Raw genomic sequence first — 18,902 nt, forward strand, 5'->3', positions numbered from 1 at the left:
AGCCAGGGCACAGTCATGCTGGGCCTCGAAGGATGTGAGGGTGGGGGTGCTTTCTGAGCAGGTTGGGGGCTGGGAGGGGCGGGCGGCCCCTGCCCACCTCAGGTAGTCGCGTCGGCACAGGATGAGATTGGCCTTGGTGTAGAGGGTGGAGCCCACCTCGCCCAGGCGGCAGTCACAGCAGGCACACTTGAGGCAGTCTTCGTGCCAGTACTTGTCCAGCGCCTTCAGCAGGTAGCGGTCTTTGATCTTGCGGTTACAACCTGCGCAGCCCTTCTGCTTCCCTTTGGGCTGGACGGAGAGCATGGGCACGCCTGCAGAGGGACAGACATGTGAGTGCAGGGCGGGCCCTGTGGCTCTGGGCCTCGGGGCACAACCCCCTGGGAAAGGGGAGGTCACTGCTTCTCTCTACTGTACTCTCTGCATTTATGGCTCCCAGGGGCCCTCATTTGCTGCCCAGTGACCTCCTCCACTGGCCCTGGTCCCTGCCCTTTGGGCTGCATGGCAGGTCTGTTCCCCTGGCCCGGAAGGTCCCTGCAAGAGGCTTCAGGCAGAACAGGGATCCCTGAGCCTGCTCTGCTCCAGTCTGGAGCTGTTCCTCCCCATCCTGGCCACTGCCCCATGTGGCCTGATCCAGAGTAACCCCGAAGCCCCCCTCATGAAACCACCCTCCCATCCCACTCTTCTAGCAGCAGCCTAAAAATGGAGGCTCCTTGTGCATGTGGGGTTCCCTAGAACTCCCAGATCTTTTTGCCAACTTGAGTCTTCCTCACACTGCTTGTGTGTTTGACCATTTTAACCTAAAAAATAAAGCTACAGCCTCTTGGTCTATGCACATAGAACTGTGGATGTGTCAAGAAAAAAGCGAGGTGCCCCTGGGACACTCTTAAGGGGAGCCGCAGGCTCAGGAGCCCCTGGCAGGTGAGGGGAGGCAGCTGGGCTGGCCTGGCTTCAGCTGGAGTCAAACTCCCACCTGCCCTGCCCTGAGGATGGGAAGGTTCCGAGTCCCTGGATCCTTGCTCATTCCCCCTCCCAGGGCCCATAGCAGCCCTGCAACACACAAGAAAGCACCAAGTACAAAGGGCAGGAATCCCAACACGGCTGTGTCACTGCAGGGGCAGGGTGTCCCAGCGGGTGAGCGTGCACTCACATACACCCCACGCACATAGGCACAATGTGCAGGCATGGGCACACGTGTGCACAGAGGCACGGGCTCCTAGTCCCCTGTTCTTGGGACCACAGGGGCCATTGAGGGGGAGAAGGGGACTGATGTCATTCAGGAGTCTGCACACCCATGTGGATCTTTGAGGCTCAGAGGGAAGTGCAGGGGCCCCCAGGAGCCCTGACCTGTGACTTCACAGGGTGGGTTGACTGTGAGAGCCCCCTGGGAACCCCTCATGAAGACAGGAGCAAGGAGTGTGTGCCTCTTCCCTGACCAAGGCACCCCTGCCTGCCTCCCCGGCTTCCCACCAAGCCCCTGGAGCCTGCTCCCCCACTGGCCCATCCCCTCCCAAGGACTTCCTGTCGCTTCCCCCTCAGGCCCAGCCCTTCCTCAGGCTTCAGGGGAGAACCAGGGCCTCAGGCTCAGGACCCATAGATGTCCAGTCCGAGGAGTTCTTCCAGTCAAATGTTCTCATTGCACAGATGGGGAAACCGGGGCCCACACAGGCAGAGGGGCTAGTGTCAGGCCCTATCAGGCTAGCCCTGGGGCTCCTTCCCCTCTCCTTGCTCTTTCTAAGCCCAGCTGCTCCCTCAGACTTCCCCTGGCCAGGCCAGGGCAGGGCGTGGCCCCTGCAGGCTGCAAGGGCCGCAGGCCAGAGGGCTCTCTTTGCCCTCCCCCTGAGTCCTGCAGGCCCGGCTGTGAGCTGGGAGTTTGCTGCCTAATTTCCTTAATGCAGCTGTAAAGGTTAATTGATCTGAGAGAGTGATGGGGCCCAGGACGACTCTGTCTCCGCCAGCAGGGCCCAGCCCAGCCCAGAGATCTTGAGGAGCCCCTGGAGGGCAGCTGGGGAGAAGGTGCCCCTGAGGGCCGAGACCTGAGGCTGGTTCCAAGGCCTGGCCTACAGGGAGGTGTGAGGAAAAAGGGGAGGGAGTTAAAATAGCTGGATGGGGGCAACCTGGGCTCCAAGGGTGGGACTATTGTCCCTGGGTCCTGTGGAGGGAGCATCAAGCCAGCATGGCTGTGCATACGAATGTAAACTCAGAAGATCTTGGGCCGGGCCTCTGGTACAGCTCCCACAAGGCTGCCGCAACCCTTGGTCACCGGGGCTGCAGCAGGCTTGGCTCCCGCCCCTGTGGCCCTGAGCCCCTCCCAGGGCTCCATTCTTGTGCTATCACCAGTGGGTGGATGAGTGGATGGAACATCCACACTTGGGCTACAACTCCCCACTAAGAGTCCCCCAAAATGAAGGGGACAGTGAGAGATCCCAGCACTAGGAGTGTCTGTCCCACTGCCTCTGCCTGGCTTGGCTCCGGGACAGGCTGGCCTCCTAAGCTCAGGCCCCAGCGTGCGTAGCTATAAAGCCTGCAGGGCTACGAACTACCGCACTAGCTAGCAACCCCATCACCGGGGGCCTGGCACCTAGAGGACCCCGTGGATGACGTGAGGAGTCCCCTCCCCTCTGCCTGTGCCCAGGCTGAACATTGCACAGGCAGGTTGTCTGTAAGGCCTGGGCACCCCTCTCCTGGGCTCTGGAAAGCTCTTATATTTAGTAGAAGCCACACAGCTTCTGCCAAGTATCCCATGTCCACGGAGACATGGAGGCCCCAGAGCATCTAGAGACCCTTGAGCTTTCTCCACCTGGAAAGGCTGAGGTCCCGGGAGAAGGCTGAGCCAGAGCACACCTGCAGGATGGACCTGGGACTGGACTCCAGATATCTTGGTCTCTTGGTCAACGCCTTGGCCTCTCTGGGCCTTAGTGCCCTCCTCTGCCCTAGGAGGAAAATTGAAACTACCCCTTGTTTCTTACAGGAGGGTGGAAGAGCTCTGGGGGTCAAATGGGACAGCGGAGTCACTCCTTCCTTCCTTACTGTGCTCTCACTGGGCTAGTCCAGGAGACTTGCAAACACTCCAGGAAAGGTGAAGGGGCTTTAAGGGGGCCTCTGCAGTCTCCTGCTCCCCAGATGAAGGTATAAGCTCCCCACAAGGTCTGGGGGCCCTCACTCCTGCCTGTCTCCCCAGCCGCCCACCCAGTCTGCCAGCCTGCCCCCTGCAGACACCTCTTCCCTCCCTCCCTCCCCGGCCTGGCTCTGGGAGCTGAGCCTCAGGCCATGCACTTTCCATTAAGGAGATAGCATCCCTTTGCTGAAGTCCATTTGGGATCCATTTTAGTGTTATCTAAAAATCAAATCTACATGGTAATCCTTTTAATGTACTCCTGACTTTAGAAAAAAACAGCTTTGCGCTCCTTCAGGAAAGGTTTTAAAGCATTACCCAGTAATTACTACTCACCCATGAAAACACTGATATTTTACAATGGATGATGTTTGCGCCTATATGCACGCCTGGGCACACGCTCAGATGCATACACTGGGCCCAGCAAAATAAACCAGTTCATTCAGCCTGTGTCACCCCCAAGTCTCAGGGTGTGGGGGGAATGACACTTGAGGGGAGACAAGCCACATGCCAATCCCTCCCCCAGCAGGGTGGGGGAGGCAGGGCTGCTGGCAGCAGGCTGTGCAGAGAAGACTCCTAGTCTGACTCATCTGGCTGCCAGACACTCACCCTCAGTTCTTTAATCTGGGAAAAAGCCAGACAGTCCAGGTGACAGGAAGGGACTGCCAGAGGTCATCTGCCTCTCCCACATGCTCCTTCCAGCAGAGAGAAAAGCCCTCCTTTTCAAATGGACCCCAGAGTGGTCCGCTAGGCCAGACCCAAGTCCTCAGCAACTCCTGCCCACCTATCCCAGCCTGGGCTGCTCCTTGGATCTAGCATGTGGACTCTTCCAACCTGCAGCCCCCCAGTCCTACTGGTGCCTCCAGCTTGGACAGTGGCCTGGGACACTCCCATAGCTCCCTCACGAGCTCCACCAAGGCCAGTCTTCCACCCCAGAGTGTCCACCTCTCCCAGCCCCAGAGCACTCCAGGCTACGCCCCGTGGCTGCCCTGCTGGAGGCCACTGTGGCCACCACTGGTGACTCCACTGGGCATCTGAGGCCCCCTCCCACATGCCAGCCTGTCCTGCTTGGCACTGCTAGATCTGTTCCCTGCAGAATCCTGGAATACTTTCCTTCATCCTGCAAATGGCCTTCACTCCACTACTGCTCCAGGAAGAAAGGCCTTTGTTCTGCCCATTCCCACTTTCCCCCAAAGGTCAGAGTCAACAGCAGGGCTGAGGCTAAGAATCCAGACCTTAAAGTCAGAGAGTCTAGTTTTGAGTCTGGGAACTGCTCCAAGGAGCTGAGGGGCCTGGAGCAAATCCTCCCACCTTTCTGACTTGCATCTGGGAAATGGGGACCCTAATAGTCTCTTTCCACTCAGACTGGTGAGGACAGACTGAGATGATGCATCTGAAGCTACAGCACAGAGTATAGCTCCCAGGGGCACAAGGAACAGGAACTGATAGTATTATTAACACTCACCCCAGGACACCATGCCTGCTCTGACACCTGTTTTCTTTTTCTTTTAAGTTTTTATCTTGACATAATTTCAAACTTTCAGAAAAGTTGCAAGAATAGTAGAAAAAAATCTAGTATACCCTTCATCCAGATTCCCTAAACATAAACATTTTACTACATTTGCTTTGTCCTCCTCTATCTTTCTACCTACCTAGCTACCTACCTACTTACCTACCTATCTACCTACCTACTTACCTACCTATCTACCTACCTACTTACCTACCTAGCTACCTACCTACTTACCTACCTATCTACCTGCCTACTTACCTACCTAGCTACCTACCTACTTACCTATCTACCTACCTACTTACCTACCTAGCTACCTACCTACTTACCTACCTAGCTACCTACCTACTTACCTACCTAGCTACCTACCTACTTACCTATCTATCTACCTACCTACTTACCTACCTAGCTACCTACCTATTTACCTTTAACTTTTTTCCTCAATCATTTGAGAGTCAGTTTCAGACATGAAGCCTCTATCCTTTAAATAATTTTCGTGTGTAAATACTTTGCTAAAAGCAAGGACAGTCTCTTACATAACCACAGTACAATGATCAAAATCAGGAAATTATCATTGATATAATATTATTATCTAATCTACAGACCTCATTCAGATTTCACCAATTCCTTCAATAATATCTTTTATGGCAAAATCCCAGGTCACACATTGCAGTTGTCAAGTTTAGTTTACTTAAATCTGGAACTATTCCTAAGCCTTGCCTTGTGTTTCAAGACACTGGCATTTTTGTAGAATATAATCCAGTTATTTTATGGAATATCCATCAATTTGGGTTTGTCTGACACTTTTGACTATGTGACCTTAATTAATTCTGCACCTCAGTTTTCTTCTTTGTAAAATGGGTATGAAAACAGTGCTCATCTCAGAGAGTTTCCATGAGGAACAAGGGAGTTACTATATGTGATGTGTTTGGGACTAAGCCGAGCAATCAAAAGTTAGCTCTGATTAGTGTCACCCTACTCAGCACATGAGAAAGGATGACCACAGTCACAGCTCCAGCACAGGTCCCTAAAATAGTGAGGGACACTTATTTCAAGGAGCAATAAACCGATTTGGATGTTGTACCACGATTAAAGTCACACAGGCACTAGCCACAACACAGCTTTACCCAAAGGGCAATGTAGCGGTCATTGCGAGTGTGTGCAGGAGGAAGCCTGCCCCATCTGTCCAACAGGCTGCTCCAGTGACCAGGCAAGTGGGAAACAGTTGCTGTGGCAGCTCAGAGGCTACAGCTCAGGGGCAGGTCCCTCTGGCTGCTCTGGAGAGAGCCCTGGGGCACAGGCAGGTATAGCCTCAGTATTTCTCATAATCTCTCAACGTGCCTCTGTCCTGGTTCCAACCCAGCACCCGGGCGCTCTCTGGCCTGGGCTGCAGGCCCTGCCCAGAGGCCACACAGCATGACACGGCCGCCCAGTGCAGTTCTGGGACTTCCCTTTCTCACCATCGGCACCCCTGCCCTCTGGGGCAGGCAGGGTGTCTGTGCACTTACCAGTGCTCAACTTCCAAGTGCTTTACTTACAACTGCCCTATGAGATAGGTACCATTATTATTCCCATTTTAACAACGGGAAAACTGGGGCACAAGAAAGGTTACTAACTTGTCAGTTTGTAGGAGATGAAACTGGGCCCAAGCGCTTGGCTCATATGCTGTGTTGCAAGGCTGTATGCTGAGGTGCTAAAGGACCCAGCCAGGAGTCTTTATAGAGATCAGGAGACACATGGAAGGAATGCAGGACACATATGCACGCAGCACACAAATACTTACCCGTGTACATGTGATCATACATGTACTGTAGGTCCATGTGAGGAGGACTGTGTCTGTTTTATTCTCCCCACAACAGTTTTATTCTAGTACCCAGCACAGTTCTGGCACACAGTAGGTGCTCAGGAAGTTGCATGAAAATACACACCCATGCATCCAAGCAGGCACATGCACAGTGTGTATGTGCACGTGTTTGGGTGTGCTCATGTAAATATGTACCTGAGCACAGACGCACATACATGCACGGAGCAGTCACATTCGCATTTACTATCTCTTAAAAGACTACAGTTCCAAAAAGTGGATCAGAGCTCAAAATCAAGCTCTGATATGAACAAAACCCACAAGTAAGAGGCCTGGGAATGGGAGGAAATGGAAGAGCATGAGCCCCCTCAGTTTTGTCCACCTGGATCTATGCAGAGCATTCAGAAATCATCTGGAAATTCAGCCCCACAATAATCCCACCCACTTCAGCAGCCGGAGGGGGAGGCTCTGCAGACTGCAGGGTCTGGTCCCTGCCACCTGTGTGGTGCTCTGCCCTCCCGGGCCCACACTCAGACCTGCAGCTGCAGAGCAGGGTCCCAAACGCAGCCTGCCAGCGGCCCCTCCTAGACATCCATCTCCTTTAATAAGGAAATTTGAAAGTGGAATCTAATTCTACAGAATCTCTTTAAATCTCGTTTTCTCAGAAGTAACTTCATTTCACACACACACATCCAGCCTTGTGAGAAGGCCTCCATTTCACACCAGTTTTATCTCCACAATTTCTCGTCTCACTGCACTCCTATCCCAGGGCCTTGCCATGCGGCAGGCGAGGACTGAACTAATAGCATTTCCTACTCATTTGGAATCAAAAGCCAACGAGAACAACTGTTGAAACGCACGGCTACAGCCACCCAGAGCACGCTCATTACCGCCCCTCCGCGCACCCCTTTGCAGGCAGCGTGTTCACTGGGTCAGATGGGGGAGAGAAGTGGGGGCTCCTCTGGCCTCCAGCTCCCCACTGGGGCAGGGAGGGGAAGGCTGGAGGCCTGGCTCGGCCCACAAGGTGGTGGTCAGCTCAGTGGAGGGACTGGCATTCTTCGATTCTCAAGGGAGTCTGTGAGGAGAGGCAGGGTAGTGTAGACCCTGAGGCTGTGGGCCGTGTAGACACACAGGCATAACTTAAACTCTGACTCTGTCACTTCCCACCTCTGCCTGCTAAATGAGGACAGCCTACTTTAAAGGACTGAGGATTAAATTAGATAATGGACAGGAGGTACTTATAACAATGTTTGGCATAGTAGCTTAGAGCAATCAGCTAAGAAAACGTACGTGGACCTTATGACCCAAAATTCTATTCCTAGGTATATGCCCAACAGAAGTGTGAGCTTATGTCCAGCAGAGCAGATGCACAAGAATGGTCATGGAAGCTTTCTTCATGATAGCCCCAAAACAGCACAAATGTCCGTCAACAGTAAAACAGGTAATAAGCCATGGTACAGGCATGCAACAGAATAGTACGCAGCGATGAATCAGATGAATCAGAGGAAGGAAGCCAGGCACAAAGGGCACATGCTGTATGATTCCATTTGTACGTAGTTCCCAAAAAGGCAAAACTGATCTGACGTCAGAATAATGATTACTTGGGGGGAGGGGAGATGTATTATCAACTGAGAGGAGGCATGAGGAAGCCTGCTGAGGTACTGAGAATGTCCTGTATCTTGATCTGAGTGTTTAAATGGGTGCATACATGTGTACAAATTCATTGAACCGAACATTTGAGACTTGTCATTTTACTGCATATAAAAAAAGTAACTAAGATGGATATGTTCCCAGTCAGAACTGCGTGCCTCTTCCTAAAAGTCACCATTTACTCAGCGGTCACTGCCAGGTGCTGGGCTAAGCACCTTACGTTTGTTATCTCAGTGAGTCCTCATATGAAAGAACTTTGGTGTACTAATGATTACCCCCATTTCACAGATGAGAAAATAGAGGCCCAGGAAGGTTTAGGCCCTTATCTAAAGGTCATATAGCTCAAAGGTGATAGGGCAGGGATTGGAATCCTGACCTGTCAAACTCCAGTGTTCGAATTCTCATCCGGCACATGCCCCGTGGCCTCCTGACACAGCCTGGGTTCCCCTGCACAGCCCGGGTGCCAGATGGTGCTGGGGCTGGGGAGCGGGGCTGCTTAGCACAGGACCTGGGCTAAGCCCAGGAGGAACAACGACCGCCGCAGGGCATTGTCTCCACGCTCTGGGCCACAGGCTGTTTCTGCTCACCTACTGGTCCTTCAAAAGTTGTGGCTTCTGTGGGGTCTTGAAAGGGCTTCTAGGTGGCCAGCAAGGGGACATGGACCAGGAACTAAGCACAAAGAGGGCCCAGGGATAGGAAGGGGCGGGAGGGCCGTATATAAGCAGAGTCAAGGTGTTTGCATTTCAGCCTTGAGAGGGAAGAGGAAGCCTTGAGATGGTGCATTTCCTCGGGAGGAAGCTGAGCTATCGGGGGAGAGCTGAGGGCTCCAGACCCAGGGCCATAATGGGGAGGGGAGGGAGGCTCAACCGAAGCCAGGGGCTTGCGTGTGAACGAGAGGGTGGGGCAGCAGAGGGCGTCCTGGAGAGGGGCCTGGCTCAGGGTGAGAAACTGAGAGGAAGCCCAGCAGTGCTTGCCTTCTCCACGTGCCAAGTTCCCCCGGACTCCACACCCACTGCAGGAGGGAAGTGAGGAACGCGCTGCCTAGTCGTGCCCCTGCATCTGCAGCCACCACGGTCACATTCAACTGAACGATAATAAACCACAGCACCCCTCCCTGAGTGCCTGTGAAGTGCCAGAAGGTTACACTCATGGTGACCCTGAGGTCAGAGAAATCAGGCCACTTGCCCAAGGGCAAGCCTGTGAGTGGCCAGCGGGGCTGCAGGCCCAGGCGGCTGGCCAGGAAGCTTCTCGCACCCTGCCGCTCCAGCCTGCGGCCTGAGGCAGCATCGCACCATCTCTTCCCCAAGCAATGGGGAAAGCGAACAGTTGCCAAAAGAGGAAGGCTGAAACCCCCCTTGCAGGACACACCAGGGCAGGGCGGGCCAGATCCCCAGACCCCAGCATGTTCCCCCAGGCCACACGGCTCAGAGCCCCCAAAGGGACCATTCCTGGGCAGGAGTGTGGAGCAGGAGGCATTTTTGCAGCATGTTTTGGTTGAGGAAAACCTATCCTTAGGAACATTGTATCTACAGCCTGAACCCTCGATGACCTTCAAGTTCTCAGAGATAAAGGGGCTAAGGAGACTCTACACTCACCCCACAGGCCTGGCTATTGCAGGAAGCTGAACTCAGCACAGGCTGGTTTGGGGCAACAGCCTTAGGGCCTGACTCAGTCGATTCAGGCTGCTGTAACAGAACACCACTGACCGGGTGGCTTATAAACATTCATCTGCCATGGTCTGGAGGCCCAAGATCAAGGTGCCAACTGATTCTGTGTCTGGTGAGAGCTCACTTGCTGGCTCTTGGATGGCTGTCTTCTCACTATGTCCCCACATGGTGGAAGGGACAAGGCCACTCTCTGGGGTCCCTTTTAAAAAGGCACTAATCCCATTCATGAGGCTCCACTTTCATAACCTAATTGCCTCCGAAAGGCCCCACCTCCTAACACCACCACAAGGGGGGTTAGGTTTCAACATGTAAACTCTGGGGGACACAAACATTCAGCTCGTAGCAGGGACCCAGCAGAGAGCTTGCAGGAAGGCCGGGACAAGCACCGAGATTCTAGAGCAGGAGCAAGTGGGGCTGCTCTCGCAGCCTCACACAGTTTGCTGCAGTTCTTGAGTGAGGGAAACTTAAAAACGTCAGAAGCTGCACGTGCTCACTGGAGCCTGTCCCTTGGAATGAGGCTTCAGTTAATTGCACAGTTACCTGCAGCGCGTTCTCCCTCTCGAGGATGGGTGCAGGTGTTCTCTTCCAATTCTTTGGTTGCCTCTATAAAGTCACAGACATATCTCAAAAGCAACACGTCCAAAATAGGACTCCTGATTTCCTCCCCTAAACCTGGCCCCTGCCTCCTTATCCCAGCCTTCCTCATGGCACCCACACCATCATCTACCCCAATGCTCTGGCCAGGAACTCAGAGTCACCCTCAGCCTTTCATCATCCTCATCCCCTGCCCCACCCCACCTGCCTCTTCCCATTGCCAGAGCCACCGCCGTCTTTCACCAAACTGTCAGCATAGCCCCCCACCAGCCTCCCAGTATCTGGTACCCAGAACCCATCCTTCACTCAGCAGCTGGAGAAATCTTTCAAATAAATTGGGGCAGATCACAGCTCAGCTTGAAAGCCTCCCATAGCATCCAGTGGGCTTAGAACAGCACCCACACTCTTCATCTAGCCCATGACATTCTCGTGTGGTCTGGGCCCTGCCTCCCCGCTCACACTGCACTCCAGCCACACTCCAGATCCCCTTCCTGCCTCAGGGCCTTTGCACATGCACAGGTGTTCTTCTCAGAGCACCCTTCCCTGCCTCTTCATGTGGTTGGCTTCTTCTCATCTTCAAGCTTCAGCTTAAACGTCATCTCCTCAGAGAAGGCTTTGTGGACCTCTTTATTTCCTTATTTAAAGGGCCCCCCCACCACCATGCTGCCTCAGTAATTTCCTTCTGAATTTGTAATCACAATTTGTAATTGTTTTACTTTTCTGGGAGTTACTTTAAGAAAAGTGATTGGCTTCTCTCATAAGAATACAAGCCCCACAAAGGCCTATTCTTGGGGTCCTGTGTGCCTTGCCCACCACTGTGTCCCCAGTGTTGGGCCTTTAGCCATTGGTTCCATTCATGCATGAGGAGACCGAACAGAATCTATCCAGATGATTACTGGCACGAGTCTGCTGGCCAGAGTGTGCCAATTCAGACAGGCAGCCTCCCCCGAGATGGGGCCTTAATCAGCTTGTTGCACCCCCGTGCCACACCACCCAGGCATCGGTAGCTCTGTGGCCCTAACCAACAAAGCAGATCTACCTGCAGCAGCGCCGAGGTCCTGCCTGCCACAGTCCAGATTTCTGAGAGGCCCATCCCAGGGCTCCAGCTGAGACAGCTCTCACGCCATATAGACCCTGAATCGCTTAGATAAAGGAGCGGCAAAGTCCTGTCCTTCAGCCCCTGCGGACCCAAGAGGAATGAAACCTCTGCTCTCTTCCTCCCTTTACACACAGATACTCCATCCCACCCCTCGGGGAGCAAGCAGCAGGCAGAGCTCCAGAGCTCAGGCACCTGTGTAATGTCAGCACTCGGGCCTGGGCACGCCTTCTCCTGGCACGGGGTCCTTCTGGCTTACAAACATGACCACTCTCCCTCCCTAGCATAGTCTGAACCTCTGGGGGTCAGAGGGAGGAAATGGCCCCCGAAGTTTGCCAAGCCTTTCTCTCTCTATCGCACCCACCCACCATTGCACCCTGGGCTGCAGGAGCCAAACCCCAGGTCCCTTAATAGGATGCTGCTTGGAGCTGCACCGCTGTGGGGACCAGTGGGGAAGCGTCGGGAAGCTGTGTTCCCCTGACAGAAACTCAGCTGCTCCCCGGGCACCTGCAAAACCCACATCACCCGTCTAATGAAACAGGGCTCCCAAGGGGCCTGCGAGCTCCGCAGCAGAGGAGGAGGACATGGACTCTTAGAGGAGCCTCAGTTTCACAGCGGCAGGGACTGTGCAGCAGCGCGCTGAACCAGAAAACGAGAGTCTGGCAGACACACCGTGAGCACCAGGGGATCGCAGATTAGGGCCCTTCAAAATCAATTTTGAATTCAAACTTTTAAATGTATTCTCCAGACGCAAAGAAGGGACCCTCGAGGCAGGCTCGGCCTAGCCAGCTGCTGGGTCCTGTTCCCTTCTGGAAGCAGCCAGAGCCCATCTGCTAGCCACTGGGCGGGGTGAGGGAGGGAGGGCCAGGAGGTGAGGAGGGAGAGTCCTCAGTGACAGGAGCCCCTTGGCTCTGGCTGAGATAGCACCGCCCCTGGGGCGCCTGCCTGAGGCGCTGCCCTGGGCCTTCCTGTTGCAGAGCTGAGCCCTTTGCGGACCTGGATGAGAAGCACTGAAGGCGTGGCTGAGTGGGCCAGACCCTCCTCCCACCCCCACCTGGCTGAGGAGGCTCAGGGAGCACCAGTGGATGAAGCCGTTTAGAGCATGGGCTTTGGAGTCAGACAGTTAGGGATCTGTATCCTAGAGCAGCCATGGGCTCCCAGGGAGAAGGCCGTCGTTCAGAAGGGAACTTCCCTTCTGGAAACCTGGCAGGAGAAAGTCTGCTGGGAATGTCTTGGTGAGAGTGGTGTGAAGCCCCCCAGTGCAAAGGGAAAGTTCATCCCCTGTGTGAGTCAGTAGGGTAGGCAGGCCGCAGGCTGCATTCTCCAAGACGTGGTGCCTGCAGCCAGGGAGCTGACACTCACGCTGTCCATCAGCTGTCAGACCACACGCCTGGAGTACTGAGTCCGTTCTTGGCCCTGCATTGTGAGGTGCACCAGGACATGCAGGGCAGTGGGCCTCACCAAACACCTGAGCAGAACATACTGTTCCAGCCAAGCCTTGGCGAAGGCCCCCCAGGGCCTGCAGCAGGACGGCCTTCGGCGGCATGGCTCACAGAGGATGCTCCTGACAGCCCCAGCTGTGGCCCCCCAGCTCCTGCCTGGGTCCCTGCTCAGCCACATTTGTTCCTCCCAGCCTACAGTCAGCTCCCAGCGGACGCCTCCCCCAACTCTGGGTGGGGAAGCTGGCCTATGACAAGCCTCTCTGGCACCAGTGACCTCTCAGCCCCAGCCTCCCAGTTCTCCAAACCCCAGGCCACCTCTCAACTTTAAGCCACACTCCTGAGACACAAACTCAAGTGACTGTGAAGCACTCTGCAGGTGAAAGACGACAGAACAGGTCACTAAGGCCTTGGGCCTGCAGCGGCTTCACAGGGAGACCCTTCTAGAACAAGGGGCACAGGGACAAGAGGCTGGGTCGCCAGACCACATAAGGGAGAGGAAGCAGGGACTCTCCAGCCCCTCCCAGCTTGGGAGTGGGCTGCGGGCTTGGCAAGGAAATTACAACACGGGCCTGGGTAATGCTCCTTTTAGTTACAGCATAAACTGCGGCAATAAAGCGTACCTGGGGAATGTTTAGAGAAAGCACTAATGATTTCTTCCCTAGTGGTTAATAAATTCACTTCCAGATCAATTTGTTCGTGATAGAGCCCGGCGAGCGGAACCCGCACGGCGGGCACAGCCGAGTGTGTCTTTTTCAGTATAAATGATTTATTACGATGATTAGCGGCACATAAACAATTTAAAATACAACGCTAATTAGTTTGGGGAAGAAAGGAGGGGAAAAGCCACCCTGCCTCTCTCCCCATTATGTTCTACTTCCCTAAGTGTGTACTTTTTAATTAAATCCAAATGTCACAATAAATTTAAAGTGTTTTATTACCATTCGGGCTAACTGAGGCAGTCATGCAAGCCCCCCTCAGGCATCTACAGGCTGGGTTGGGGGTGAGGATTTGGGGCACCAGCAGAGTCTGCCTACAAACTCTCAAGACCCCTAGAACCCCCTCAGGGTTTCCAGCAGCCACTGGCTGGAAAACACCAGGACTGCCCGGAGGACCCTCTACCTCCGTTCACCTTCCTGGCCGGCCCAAGCTTCTTATTATAAATCTTTCCCTGACCAGCCCAGAAGCCAACCACTTGTCCCCAGTGTTCCCACAATACACTGCACTCTCCCCAACCCTCCTCATGTGCTCTAGAACCTTATACGTACCTTCTGTGTGCCTGGCATCATGCCTGGCCCTTCATATACAACGTCTCACCACGTCCTTGTTCCAGTGCTACGAGTTGTAGTTATTGGTTCCATTTTATGGATGAGAAAATAGAGATTCAGAGAGGTGGAGCAACTTATCTAAAGGCACACAGCTAAAAAGTGTACTTTTACAGGCCCTGTTCTTCCTTTGATAGTGCGCTCTGCCTCAGAGCCCGTATCTGGCCTTGTCTGGGCCCCGATTTCCCAGTGCCCAGGATGGGGCATAGAATACAGCGGCTGCTCAGGCAGGGCCTTTCCTTGCCCAGTGACACATCTAAGGTACTTGGACTCTGACAGGTCTGCTAGTGACCCACAATGTACACTTGGTCAAGTCCTTTAGCCTCTCTGAGTTTCAGCTTCCTCATCAGCAGAACTGGAGCAATAACACCCAACTCCTAGGGCTAAAAAATGAAAGCAGCTAAAGCAAGCAAAAGTGCTTTGCAATCCTTGACATGCTGTGCAAGTAGTAATTACTTACAAAAGCCCTCGGGGTGAGCAGAGATCAGTACTAACCCCAATTCATAGATCAGAGAACTAAAGCGAGGAGGGCAAAGGACTTACCCAAGGTTCCAATGAACCCCAGGAGCTCAGCAGGGACCAGGCTATGGGCAATCTCCCTTCCGGAAGCTCAGAGATCGAAGGATGGTTTCTCTCCTGAACACTCTTGCACCATTTGTTTGAATTTAAAAACACATATCCCTCAATATAGAGTTTTCATATAACCAAGCAATTCCACTCCTAAATATATGCCCAAGAGAAACAAAAACATAAGTCTAAACAAAAACTTGTACACGAATGCTCAAAGCAGCATTATTCACAACAGCCAAAAAGTAGAAACAACCCAAATGTCTATCAATTGACAAATGGGTAAATAAAATACGGTATATACATTCAATGAAATATTATTTGGCCATAAAAAGCAATGAAGTACTGACATATGCTACAACATAGAGGAACCTTGAAAACATCATTCTAGGAAAGAAGCCAGAAGCAAAGACCACATATTGTATTATTCTGTTTAAATGAAATGCCCAAAATAGGCAAATCCATAGAGACAGAAAGATTAGCTGCTGCCAAGGCAGGAAGAATGAAGAGTGACTGTTAAGGGGTATGGAGTTTCTTTTTGGGGTGATGAAAATGTTCTTACATTAGATAATAGTGATGATTGCACAACTCTGTGAATATACTGAAAACCACTAAACTGTACATTTAAAAAAGGTTAATTTTGTGGTAAGCAAATTGTATCTCAATAAAGCTATTATATAGCAAAACAAAACAATAACAAAATAAATATTCCTTTGTGAACAGGAGAAACCAGTTTATAAAAAATTAAGTCCTGGGGCCGGGGAGGGGGCCAAAAGCCTGTGGTATCTAGAAGCTGCCAAGTGAGGGGGACTGGGAGGCAGCCAGTCCTCACAAGGGGGCCCTGGTCACCCTATCTCCTGCGGGATGCTTTACAGGGAAGAGAGGGCTCCAGAGCACCCCCATGCCTCCTTCCCCAGTCCAAACCCCCTTATCTTGAAATCTCACTCCATATGCTCTTCCAGTCCTGCTCTCCAGGAAACTCACACCCTACTGGATCCATTGCTGTCCTTTGACCCATTTGTTTCTACCACTGTATTATTGCTTTGTCTTCCTAGGTCTCTTTTTGTTAGAGTCTCTGCATCCTTCAAGGACTATGCCCTACCTGCAAATTAGGTGTGCCTGTGGGGCAGGGGGTCCCTCTTTCAGGACCTTGAGCTTGTCCTACACTAGACACCACAAGTGCAAATGGTATGTGCATAATGGATAGAATGATAGCCAGGCCTCCCAGGGCCCCAGCCAAGGTTGGGTACGGAGCGCTGCCCTCTCCCAGGGCCTGCCAGCCCCTCCAGGGCAGGGATGTGCAGGCACAGATCCAGCCCCAGGCCAGGAGGGAAGGCAGCAAGGCTGCCTTTGGAGGGAGAGAGCACCCTTAGTGGGAGGGTGACTCAAAGAGATGAAGCATCATGGCCAGCAGGGGGAGCCAGGACCACACTGTGGCAGGGCACATCCATCTGCCCCACGGTCTGGGGCACCGACCAGGGTTAGGGTGACAGCAGTTATGGCGGCTCAGGCCTCATCTCAGCACAGGCAGACCAGCCTCCAATTCTCCCACATGTGGAGAGAGCCCTACAGAGGGGAAGGACAGCTCTGGTTACCGGAGAGGGCTACCTGGGCCTTGCGGTAAATGGGCGCACGCCTATTTTCTGGGCCTGAGGCTGGTCCCATGAGTCTACATGGATTTACCGTGACATGCCATCTTGGGAAGCTGCCCCTTAGGGAAATTACCCCCAGGCTTCTCTAAATTTCTCTTCTCAAGTTCTACGGGGCCTAGGGCAGGGAAGACCTCTCAGGGGCAGTGGGTGGCAGGAGCAGGTGCTGCAGGGACCCTTCACTTTACCCAGCCACTGTGTTCTCAGGTGGGCACGTGCTGCCTGCCTGGCTAAACACATGAAAGCACTTTCTCTCATTTGCGTTCTGTGCAGGGGATAGGGAGGATGCTCTGGGCCCTAATTTACCTGTGAGAAAACAGAAGTTCAGAGAGGTTATTTAGTTAGCCCAGGAACACACAGCAGTGGGTGGTGCTGGCAGAGCAAGACTTGCCTGAGATCTCACAGTCTGAGGACAGCAGAGCAGGACTGGACTCCACAGCCCACGCTTATGACTGCTCAGCCCCAAGCAAGCTACCTCTGCAGCAAGCAGTCAGGCCCTCATGCAGCTCCTGCTTCTTTCAAAGAATTCTAAAGATTTCAAATCTGCATGTGTTTGAGCTGGTGCTCTTGGGGGTTCTCTGCCCCTGGGGGAGGGAATCCAAAGTCTTCACCCTGGAAGGGAAGGCAGAGCTCCTGGGAGTCCGGCCATGGGGAGAGGACAGTGTACCTTCAGAAAGGACGGAGCAGGCTGGTGGGTCTTTAGCCCTGGGCAGCCAGGCAGGGGTGGTGTCCATGCCGGGGTGCCCCTGAAGGACAGCTCATTGCAGAGGCCAGGCCTTTGTTCCCAGACCATGTGGAGGGGCCCTGTGGCCTCAGAAAAGTTTTGCTCTTCTCTAGGCCAATCCTAGTTGCATATAATTGGGGGTAGACAGTATGAGATATAGGTAAGGGTAGGGAGACCCTGAGCTAAGCCTCTTTCCTAGAATCAGGAGCTTTCCTGAAAGCCAGGCTAAGAAAATTGGCCCAGAGTGGGAGGGTCAAGAAACACTTTACAGACAGATAGTGGAAGGCCAGAGGAGTCAGGAACTGGCCTACGGGTGGGGTGGCTGGGCAGGTCTGGACTTGCTGCTTCACCATTCTAATGTGCCCCCACCTGCCACAGGCCCACGGACGTCAGTTCACTCCCTCTGAGCCTAGAAAGCCAGGGCTGTGGGCCAGCTGTGGTGCAGCAACAGAGGTTGAAGCCTTCAGGCCAAAGCTGGGCTGGGCAAGCAGGGGCTTGAGGGACAAAGGTGGGTGAGGACATGCGTGCAACCAGGGACTCTGGGCTACCTTCCCTGGAGCTCCGGCTCTGGCCACAAGTCCAGGCCCTGGTCCTGGGAGCTGAGAGGCTGCAGCCAGGATCCTGACTACGGGGGACCTCAGATGAGCTCCCATTCCCAAGGCCACAGCTCCAGACTTCAACTGCCTCCTCCGAGCAACCCGGACCCCTACCTGGCCCCTCCCCTGACAGGCGATCTCTAGGAAACTGAAGGGAGGCGAGAAGGGGTGCGGGGCAGTCTGGGGCTGGAGGGGTGGGGAGAGGTCACCCTGTGACGCTGAAAAGGCAGAACCCCTCCCTCCCACCTCACAGGCTGCTTTCTCTGCCTCTAGTTTAATCCCCTCCAATTTATTCTCCACAGAGTAGGCCAAATGATCCTAATAAAATGTAAATTTGAACATGCTTCTGCCTAAAGCCCTTCAAAGACTTCCCACTGACCTTAGCATACACCTAACCACGGCCTGCAAGGCTCTGCGCAGCGTGACCCTGCCACCCTGACCACCACCGCAGCCTCGCAGATGCCGCTCCAGCCGTGACCTCTCCAGCCAGGAACTCAGCGCGGCCTGCCCTCTCTCTGGGACAAAGGAATCCTGTGACTCTCTCTGCTCCCCTCCCTAACTCCTTCACTTGTTAACTCATTCATTCACTAATTTTTGATTCAAAAAATATTCACTAAGCGTCTACTCGTAGGGGCTAGCCACTAACATCTATGTTTTGATAAAAATTATGCCAACAGGGATGATTTTTCCAGAAAGTAGCTCATAATGATCTCCATTAAGTCAATTTAATTCCTTGATCACTTTTCCATTCAATAATGTTAAACCATTTCTTCACCCTTCCCCATTTTTAATTTATTGAGATTATTTTCATTGGGATCAATTACATTTAAAATTTGCAGTGACTATTGTTTCATGACCAGCTTTTGACTCACATCAAATCTTAAAAAGTAGAGCTTTTTGCCACTGTTGAGATTTCTCTTCTGGCAATTATTTCCATCAGAAAATGTTTCCTGAGCCAACTTCTGTAGATCTAATTCTGTCAGGGAAGATGTGATTCTTCTGTCAATTTTTAGTCAATAACATATTTTACCAGGTGCAGTCTTAGCTGTTGCCAGTTTTACTTTGTGTTAATTATTTCAACCAATTTTAATTTCTTCCTGGATCTTAATAATACTAATGAGATATTATTCTCATGTATAAGGCATATTTTAGCAGTGATCTGATAAAGCATTCTG

General features: G+C 53.0%; 1 protein-coding gene across 1 annotated transcript in view; it reads right to left on the minus strand.

The window, feature by feature from the left end:
* LMO1 (LIM domain only 1) overlaps nt 1-18,902 on the minus strand; it is a 35,391-nt gene that overhangs the window by 4,667 nt on the left and 11,822 nt on the right. The window contains exon 2 of the mRNA XM_045556514.1: nt 98-311. Coding sequence (XP_045412470.1) covers nt 98-311 — 214 coding nt within the window. The remainder of the gene's footprint in view (nt 1-97; nt 312-18,902) is intronic.

The sequence above is a fragment of the Lemur catta genome, chromosome 7 (assembly GCF_020740605.2).
Source record: "Lemur catta isolate mLemCat1 chromosome 7, mLemCat1.pri, whole genome shotgun sequence".
NCBI lineage: Eukaryota > Metazoa > Chordata > Mammalia > Primates > Lemuridae > Lemur > Lemur catta.